The sequence below is a fragment of the Ahaetulla prasina genome, chromosome 1, assembly GCF_028640845.1.
Source record: "Ahaetulla prasina isolate Xishuangbanna chromosome 1, ASM2864084v1, whole genome shotgun sequence".
Taxonomy (NCBI): Eukaryota; Metazoa; Chordata; class Lepidosauria; order Squamata; family Colubridae; genus Ahaetulla; species Ahaetulla prasina.
The window spans coordinates 149,599,651-149,610,283 of record NC_080539.1 but is presented as its reverse complement, the minus strand read 5'-3'; the positions used below and the strand labels follow the sequence as shown (position 1 = coordinate 149,610,283).

General features: G+C 37.4%; 1 protein-coding gene across 1 annotated transcript; it reads right to left on the bottom strand.

The window, feature by feature from the left end:
• Positions 1-63: 63 nt before the first annotated feature.
• On the bottom strand, positions 64-9,992 carry RPS7 (ribosomal protein S7). The gene is made up of 7 exons (XM_058177984.1): positions 9,968-9,992; positions 8,381-8,462; positions 7,915-7,986; positions 6,359-6,502; positions 6,044-6,108; positions 2,909-3,059; positions 64-183 (listed from the first exon to the last, which is right to left on the bottom strand). The coding sequence occupies exons 2-7, from the start codon at positions 8,453-8,455 to the stop codon at positions 106-108; spliced, it is 585 nt and encodes a 194-aa protein (XP_058033967.1). The 5' UTR covers positions 8,456-8,462; positions 9,968-9,992; the 3' UTR covers positions 64-105.
• Positions 9,993-10,633: the final 641 nt, after the last annotated feature.

Here is a 10,633-nt window from a genome sequence, read left to right as displayed (position 1 = left end):
TCCACAACCAAGTGTATAGAAATTTTACTTTCATACTTTAAAAAATAGCATGACATTAAAAAATATGAAGAATTAACTTTTATTAATTCACATAGTTTTTGCACTTTACAGCTGAAATTCTGGAAACTCAAACACAACATCTTTGCCCGTCAGCTTCTTGTATACACCAGAAAATGTTTCAACCTGCGAACAGAATAACAAAATGTTAGCAAAAGTGAGAAGCATAAAATATTAGTGATAATTGACAGTAAGGAAAGAAAACTATAGAAGGATGAGAAATATGTATGGTATTACCATATGCATTTTTTAAATGCTGATGGCCACCCCCTGCAATACTCTAAAATTATTTTATACATCACTGAACATTTATAGGAACAACACATTTGGCACAAGACAAAAGTAAGCCATGGAAGGTGGCAGCAGATATTCAATATTGACTATAGAAATCACAGTTGAACCTGGTGAACCTGGCTGGTACTTACCATATTTTTGGGACTGTAAGATGCACTTTTTTATCTCCCTAAAAGAGGCAAAAATGTCTGTGCGTCTTATAGACCAAATATTGCCGAAGCCCTGCCCACCCACCAACCATTTTTTTGGCCTCCGCACATCCTGTTTTCGGCCCTTTTTTCAAGCCCATTTTCTAGGCTTTTTTCGGCCCTTTTTGAGACTTATTTGGCCCATTTTTTTTTTAAGAAAAAGCGGGCCAAAAAAAATCCCTCGAAAACGGCCCAAAAAGACTGGAAAAGGCCCAAAAAAGGGGAGGCAAAAAACTTTTTTTTGTTGTTTTCCTCTTCTAAACTTAGGTGTGTCTTATAGTCTGAAAAATACGGTAAAATGATAAATCACCAGAAAGCCTCAGGGATTTCAGCTACACCATGAAATAAAATAGCTAATAAATACAAAGCAGAAATATCAACATACTTCTATAGTTTGCCAATAAAATAAAATGTGTCCAGGTATTCACTAAGAATCAAGCTTGAAGTTGTCTCTACCTCCAGTATTTTTTATATTAAATTTAATATTAATATTTTCAAATAAAGAAGCCATTGAGAGTTGACAATTCAACTAATAGACAAAAATATTTGATTTACTGTATCTCAGAGTATTAACAAACATTTGATATACAAAGTCAGAATTTGAAGACAGGATGAAGCAGAATTTCCCTTCTTTTTCCCTATCAATTCAAGTAACTGTTGTAGAGGTTTCTATGACCTATCTGGGGGAATGTGTATTATGAATATCCATTGAAATAGAAACTACTTGGACCTTGTTTCACAAATACAATAGATTATGTATAGAGGATGCTTATTATTTGTGGTAGTCACATTCTAAAAAGTCACTGTGAATAATGAATTAGCAAATACTGAAACCTCAGCTAGAAGTGCGGGCTCAAGTATTTTTGCCCCAAGTATTACATTTTGCAGCTACAGATAAATTTTGCAAGTAGACAAATTCACAAATATGAAATCTATGAATAAGAATTTGACTGTAATTTATATAGTTATTACACAAGTAGCATAAATTAAATAAACATAAATTAAGTCATTTACAAATTATCATGTAAATGACATACACTAATTATGTTAATCTAAGTTCCAGTATGAAAATTCTCAAAACAGCCTGCCCAAAAGACAACTGCACCCACATGTGGGATGAGGGTGAGACACAAAAAATGCAAAAACTACTATAAATGGATCTGTACTCAACTGCTGTTACTTACTTCTTAGCTTTTCTGCAAAACATTATCAGATGTTCCTGCATAACTGTTGTCCACATTAAGTTTGATTTTGGCCTAACCCAAGCAATGTGAGTTGTAATCTTCCTGATATGAAGTCCATTAAAATGAGATACAATAAACTGTGGTTTTACATCTTTGTTTTTATTTTGGCTGTACACCGCCCTGAGTCCTTCGGGAGAAGGGCGGTATAAAAATTTAATAAATAAATAAATAAATAAATAAATAAATAAATAAATAAATACTCTATATCTAAGTTTTTTTGGGGGGTAATCCAGGAAGATGGTTCTGGAAAACACTACATTTTTTTCTTACAGATTTTGTTATTCTGAGGAGGGGGGGATTCAATATGTAAATAGTGTAAACCAAAAGCATTTTGAAATATTCTGGACATATTCTAACTGAAATACAGGACATACTTGAATGCGGAACTGTCATTTAATGACAATTTTGAAGTTATGATGGCCTTGGAAAAAGTGATTTGTAGCCTGTACTTGTTAATTGTGGCACCACTTCCATACTCATGTGATTACAATTTTGGGCACTTGGCAACAGGATCCCATTTATGACTGGCTGTAGCATTCATGTGAACACGTTTTGCAACATGCCCTTTGGGGAAGCTGGATTTGCTTAATAACGGAATTCGGTTAAGGTCAACATGATTCGTTTAACAATCGTCATAACAATTTTGTAAACTCAGCTCCAACTTGGCTTATAACAGAAATTCCAGTCCAAAATGGTTTTAAGTTGAAGACTAATGGTAGGCCTGTTTCAAGGCTAAGCTAATGGCATTGTTTGGAAGATGTCTGGCAGAAAATTAAACATTTCAGATTTTTCCAGAAGGCTGTTCCCACCTCAGATTCCGCATATCCCTATAACACAGGCCATAATGTATCTCTATTCCTTATGTAGCCTGAATAATGCTTTATGTCCCTCTTTTCGACCAAAAAGAAAACAAAAAACCCAACATTTGCAAAGTTTGCAGGTACCATATTTCAGCAATTCCAAGAAAATTAAATCACAGGACCAAGTTTACATTAATCTGTCCTTTGATCATTTACCAAGTTTTGATGTTCAAATGTATTTACTTCATCAAATGACCTCCTGCAGTCTGCTTTATGCATTTATCTAAAGTTTGAGTAAAAGCACACTCCTCCAACTTTTTCTTACCTTGTGTTCAACGTTGTTCTGTTGCGCTTTGTCTAAGTGGACCTTTATAAGCCGGCTGCCATCCAGTTTTACACGAATTCTCTTGCCCACAATTTCACTGGGGAAAACCAAGTCTTCAAGAATGGCATCGTGCACTGCAGTAAGCGTACGGCTAAACAGAAGAGAATCAAATATGTGCTACAGTGCCTTCAAATTTTATACAACTTCTAAGGCAACAGTCCCCAACCTTTCCACCTTGGTGGTCTGGCATGGGGGTGGGGGTGGCATGAGTGGCAGGCTCATGGGCACCCAAATAGAGCTTTGTGCATGAGCAGAGATCCCTTGTGTGTGATGCTTCACTTGTGGTCAAGCACGCTTTACTTGCAGAAGCAGAAGGATCCATTATTCGCGCAAGTGGAGCTTCTTGTACATTTGCCCATCATTCACACGGTCCAGTTTGAAACAGGCCATGGCCCGGTAGTGGGCCACGGCTTAGGGCTGGGGACCGCTATACTAAGGAATCATTCAGTTTTAAATTAAAACTGATTATTTGTGGGGAATGTTTTAAATCAGGCATTCTGCTTCCAAAAACACTGCATTCGCTAAACAGTAAGATTAAATTTAAGATTTTAAGTAGCAATTACACTTTAGTGAAACAATTGGCTATTCTTGCCCATTTACCAATGTAACAAGGTAGACGGTACTAAGCAGAGCACAGAAGACAATTACGGTATATTTTTCTCAGCTAGCCTTGCTTGATGTGTGCATTCAAAAAAAATGCAATGAAATTACAAATGGAGTCTCCAGGATCAGAATCCAAATGGCTAAATTTAAAAAGGTAAGGTAAAGGTTCCCCTCGCACATACGTGCTAGTCGTTCCCGACTCTAGGGGGCGGTTCTCATCTCTGTTTCAAAGCTGAAGAGCCAGCGCTGTCCGAAGACGTCTCCGTGGCCATGTGGCCGGCATGACTCAACGCCAAAGGCACATGGAATGCTGTTACCTTCCCACCAAAGGTGGTCCCTATTTTTTCTACTTGCATTTTTATGTGTTTTTGAAACTGCTAGGTTGGCAGAAGCTGGGACAAGTAACGGGAGCTCACCCCGTTACACGGCAGCACTAGGGATTCGAACCGCTGAACTGCCGACCTTTGATTGACAAGCTCAGCGTCCTAACCTCTGAGCCATTGCATCCCTTTTAAATTTAGATGGAGTAATAAACTATAACTCGGCAAAACATTATCTTACAATGCATGAAGTCTCTTGGATCAAATAGGGCTATTTCCATCCCGAGTGACTAAAAGAAACCTAAAGTATTATGCTGCTAAAACTGAGTTTGACTCAAGACTAAGTATCTTACTAATAAACTTGGCTTATAAACAATGCAACAAGCCATTAACCTTAGTTCAGACAATATTATTATTGGAAAGAACCAGATGGAGAATACACATTTGCACTACTACTAAACACAAGGCCCCAAGAGCAAAATGGTAATACATCCCTGTTTGGTTAGGCATAATGTTCAAGGCAGCCTTTTCAATACAATATACATGGAGAGTTTGCAGCTTTCTGTAGTATCCATACTGTGTTAATAATATAAAAGGCAGAAATGGTACATATAAGCCAAAATAATAATTTCTCAGAACAGCCAATGAATTGAACTTTTTAAATCTAACCTTGCAATTTCCAGGTCTGTCTGTCCATCTAATTTATGTAGCTGGCCATTTCAAAAGTTGACTCTGGTCAATATTCAACAAAATTACAGAATTTACTTGATTACTATTCTTATTGTTCCCAACCAGAGGTCAATTAGGCTAAGTATAGTCGATTGCAGAAGCTCATCTACAGCTTGTCATAATGGATGGTCAGAGGCATATCCTCCTCTCCATTTCAGCATTACTCCACATTATGTAAAAATCATACTGGCTAGGGAATTCTGGGACTTGAAGATGAAGTCCACATATCTTTTAAGTTGCTACAGTTGAGAAACACTGGCATAGAGTGCAAGAAAAGAATGTTGCATCTAATAATTTTAAGTAACAGCAAACAGCATTCCAAGCTGGCTATAAAAAAAAGCTTTGCTTTTTAAAATGAACAAATATTATCCAAGTACTAAATTCTGCAATTCAAATTCTTTCTCAACTGAGATCACCAAGTTTATAACTTAAAAAAACTAAGTACTAAGTACTCAACAAACTGCTTTTGTTCATTCATTCATTCATTATACCATACCAATTTGTTCTAGAGGGCTATTCAACCTATCAGCTTCCAATCCTTCAATAGACCAATAAAAATGGATACATTTTCAAAATAATTTTATGCTTGGGTAGACACATTCATCTATCACTGCTCCTCAACTTACAACTATAATGGGGCCTTGGATTTCCAGAGTATGTCATGACCATTGTAAGTCGAGGCATCCTTGTGACTAACCTAATTTTATGACTTTTTTACAATAGTCACTAAGCAATGCCACCATCATTAAGCAAACCCATTGTCTGTAATGGACATTTTTTTGCTGGAAATTGTAAATAAATATCAATTTAACCTAATATTGATGGGTAAGGATTTCTCCAAAACATTAAATATAAATCCAGAAACAAACATGACTTTTACAAAGTTGACTTTGTAAAAAATATACAAATAGAATGAGACTATTGCCTTATACACTGTAAGCCGCCCTGAGTCTTCGGAGAAGGGCGGGATATAAATGTAAACAAAAACAAAAAAATTCCAGCAAAAAAACCTCCCCATAAATCAGTCATATAACCATCGGATGCAGCAAATGGTTGTAAATGTGACCTAGTTGCCGAGCATCCAAGATGAGATCACGTGATTGCTAGAAAGTTGAGAACTACCTGTAATCCATTATTTGCTCCAAATCTTGACAATAGATTTCTATTGGCTTAGGCAGATGTCTTTATTATTATTTAGGATCCTTATAGAAATTATAGATTAGACCTAACATTTCCCCGAATGCAAACCATATGCTATAATCTGTTACAGACCATTCATACTGAGACCAAATAAACTCATACTGTTGCCATTAAATGTCTCAAACTTCCAAGCATTAAATTATATTAACTTATAAATAGCATGGAAGGATTTGAACACAGTTGGATTAAAATATTTTTATTTCTTTTCAGAACATAACATTACCTCCTGGGACGCTTCTGCTTGTTTTTTGTGCGGCTTTTTCTTGTTGGCTTGGGTAAAATTCTTCTCTGTTAAAATAAGATAACAGCGTATCTATAAGCGTGTTTCTTATACAGTATAGACAGGCAACTTTTACAGCAAATTAGCTTTTAGTGAGCCTAACACAGGCTTTCAGTACAATACAAGGTACAAATAACTGGAAAGTAAGACCCAGCACTGAGTAATCATATGTTGTACACTACAAATTTCATCATCTTGACAAATGTCACCTTCAGTTTCTAAAATCCAAAGGTTCAATTATTTATGACAAACACCTACCTGGGCAATGAAAACCACGTGTTTTCCACTGAATTTTTTCTCCAGCTCACGAACTAGCCGCACCTGAATCTTCTGAAAAGATTTCAACTGGGGAACTGGTACGAAAATGATGATTGCTTTCCTACCACCACCCACTTCAATCTCCTGAGCAAAAAACAGAACTGGTGATGAACATGATTTACATTTTAAAAGTACAAAACTAGCAATTTTATTTCCATAAACACAAAAGATCCAAAAGTATCTTAATTTTTGGAATTTCTACAGGCAAAAGTGTAATCTGGCAGTCCATCTCTTCTTGCACACTAAGTTCTGAGAAATTCCTATGGAAAGATCTAGACAGAACTTCTGAATGCATCACTGATCAAATCCAACATAATGAAAATAATCATTTCAAATCTTGGTTTTGTAGCAAGGGAATTGCATTTATCAATACCTAGTTCACTCCCTTTTTATGAACTTGTAATCCCTTAATTCAGAGTAGAGTAGGGGCAACTGGATGGAGGTGAGTGTTTACTGGCTTTCCTGCAAACACATGCAGTTCGCAGATTTATTTTTTTTTGCACCCTAGAAAAGATCTGCTACCTAGGATTGTATCAAAACCTACCCTAGTATAAAATAACTAGTTCTTGAAAGCATTTAAATTGATACATGCACCTGAAATGTGCAAATCTTCAAGTTATTGATGTAAAAATTACACACAGTAAGAAAACAAGCTGATTCAGCTAACATTTCTGATTTCCATACAAAACTTTTTTTTTAAAAAAAAGCAGGCATGTAACCAATTATGCTGACTGTAAGTTAAAACATTACAAGTACCTTCTGTGATTGCAGTTACTGTACACCCATGGAGTTTTAGGAACATACATAAAAAGCTTTAAAAAGCTTTTTATTTCGAATAAAGAAAGTTTTCTATCAACAAAACACTATATTCTATTGAGGCTTACGCATGTGAGAATTGCTTCACAGAATGCCTATACAAGTAGTCCTTGACTTACAATGGTTTGTTTACTGACTGTTCAAAGTTACAACAGCACTGAAAAAAGTGACTTATGACCATTTTTCACACATGACTTTTGCAGCATCTCCATGGTCACATGATTTACATTTGGATGCTTGACAACTGATTCACATTTATGACTGTTGCAGAGTTCTGGGATCATGTGATCATCTTTTGCAACCTTCTGACAAGCAAAGTCAATGGGGAAGCCAGATTTACTTAATCTTGTTACTAATTTAACAATTAGTGATTCGCTTAACAAATGTGACAAGAAAATGGGGTAAAACTCACTTAGCAACATAAAGTTTAGGCTCAACTGTGGTTGTAAATTGGACTACCTGTATTGGAGTTTATTCAAGGCAACAGCAATTTCCAGGTTTCAATGATAAAAGTAAATCTATGGTATGAATGAACTATAAAATCAAACACTAGGCATTATGTCTAGATATACTAGATTACTGTTGTCCTGTATCCTACTCAACTGTCTGGGACCTTTGGGGTCCATGCATACAAAACATCCATACAAAATATATAATCCCAACCAAAGTTTACATATTACCTTTGCTGCTGTAATATTAAGTTCTCTCAGCTGAGCTTTTAAGTCAGAATTCATCTCCAACTCCAAGAGAGCCTTAAGAGAAGATTATTAGTTATTATTATATTATTATTTGTCTTTGTTTTGAAAGCTTTACTTTTCATAAATTATATAACCACGGCATTTTGATTAAAATACTTAGATGAACGACACATTCAGCTGAAATGTCTAGACTCTAGAAGCTATTAGCCCAGTTTCCTCTTAAATACAATGAAATACATAAGGCAACTTCCATTTCTATTACAAGATATTTCAACCACATAAACATTACTAAACTTAACACCTTAACTAACACTTAACATGTTCATTTAGGCTACAGAAATCATAAAATAATTATTACAAATCCTTAATACTAACCAGCTCATTAGTCATAGTTTTAGAATTGCTCTTATTTCCTTCAGCCTAAATTTTCAACAAAAAGGGCACATACCTGGGAGATGCCAGATTCAAATTCATCTGGCTTTTCGCCATTGGGCTTCACAATCTTTGCGCTCGAACTGAACATGGCCTTTCTACAATCAAAAACAAAACAAAAAACCCTTAGTACAAAATAAAAAAGGTCCCTCCCAAAAGTTAAGTTAAAGCATGTTGGCTCTGTGCAATTAATTTTTTAACTAAACCTGCAGATTGTAATCTACAAGATAAATGAATAGAAATACTAGACAAAAGAAATGATGCGTTTAAGGATATAGGTTCTAGTAGAAGAAAATCTAAATTCAGCCATCTGCTTGACAATAATTTCTGAAGTGCAATTTCCATACAAGTACAAGCTTACAAGAGCAACCTACCTCATAAGGATATTGTACATGGCCAATACAAGTTGCGAAGTACATGATACCCTTATTTATACACAGCCCTTCACACACACTTAAATTCACAGTGCTGGATTAATAGCTTCTCAGAGCAGTTACTGTGAAACATTCCACACAAACAAGGTGGTCAATAACATCCTTTCCAAAACACCTTCTAAAAATCCGATTGTATAATGATACTCTAGTCAAGCCAGGAAAAAAAATGATTTGACTTTAGATGATCCAAAAGATGCTTTTTAAAAATGCCTGTGGACTTCGTTTTTTTCCTGAAGACATTCTGCTTCTCATCCAAGAAGCTGCTTCAGCTCAGAACTGAAGCAGCTTCTTGGATGAAAAGCAAAACGTCTTCAAGGAAAAAACAAAGTCCAGTTGCCTTTAGAAAAAGCGCCTTTGGGACAACCAGGACCTGGATAACCGAGATTCTCTATAGACAGACTCAAGGTAACACACATAAATACTACAGGAGCTTTCTAAAGAATGGAATACAATTCGCCAGGTAGAGGGGAAAAAAATTCTTAACTTCAAACAGTGATCCGGTTGTTATTCAGTAGGTATATGGGAAATGCAAGCTGGGAAACACGGCAATTAACCTCGCGTTAAATTCAAAGGCCTTGAAGCGAAGTTGCCCGATTTGCATCAGCATCTCACCAGAACACGTATTGCCGAAGCTTAAATAAGTTCATCCACCATGTGCCATCCAGGAGAGCAAGACCAGCCATTTAGTCTTGAATCAACACCGTTGGGAAACAACAGGTGGGGGGAAAACAACCGCTTGTTTTGCAGAAAACTACGCCGCAGAAGGCAATCTTGCCTCCCGGTTAAAAACGCCGCCGGAATCCCCACGAAGGCTGAATTAAGCAGCTCACGAGTGTTTTAAGAAACGCACGAACCCGGAAGCCTTGGCGAATCTGGGATCTACTGAGCCCGAAGTGCCATTAAAATGCAAAAATCGGGTAAACTGTGGTTCTTCCTCCCGGGTTTTTTCCCCCCCCGCTCCGTAGGGTCCCTCCCTCCCCCACCCAAGACGACCAAGCTCCTTTCCTGCCGCCAGAAGCCATCGGCAACTAAGAAAGAGCGAATCGGATGCATCCCGAGACGCTCGGCCTAAAAAAGCGGATTCCGACCAACTCGGCACCACATCGCTAGGCCCTCTGAGGGAAAAACACACCATCGCCTCCCGCCAGGCCCAAGTCGCTCATACCCACCACTTTCAGCGCCGGCCTAGAAAAAGGAAGAGCTCTCGCGAGAACACGGCTCATCACCGGTGTGGGAAAGCTTGACTCCGCCCTCTCACTCTCCGAAAGGGTCAATGGGAAGCCTGGAGTGCGGAAGATTTTATGCCTTCGTGAAGTTTGCTAGCGGGAGTAAACTCCGGGCAGGAGCTCTGCAAGCTTCCTCGGGAAAAGTCCCGCTGTGATCGCTTAAAAGAAAAAAGAGGATCGGTTTTAAGCTGGTTGTCAGATATACATCTATATACGCGTTTTCAAATATTATATGGCAGCCGTGCCTTTATTAGAGAGTGGGATGGAGTTCATTTAATGCAGGGGTCTCCGACCTTGGTCCCTTTAAGACTTGTGGACTTCAACTCCCAGAGTTCCTCAGCCAGCTTTGCTGGCTGAGGGACTCTGGGAGTTGAAGTCCACAAGTCTTAAAGGGACCAAGGTCGGAGACCCCTGCATTAAATGGTTGGTTTGTTATCGTGGGGGGGTTTGTTATTTTACTATTTTTATTTTTATATGCTTTTTCTATCCGTGTAAGTCGCCTTGAGTTGCCGTGTGTGAACAGGCGGCAGTATAAATTTTCTAAAATAAATCAATAAATTAGCCTCTTTAAAGTCACAACATAGCATGCAAACTTAAGTTATTCATTTA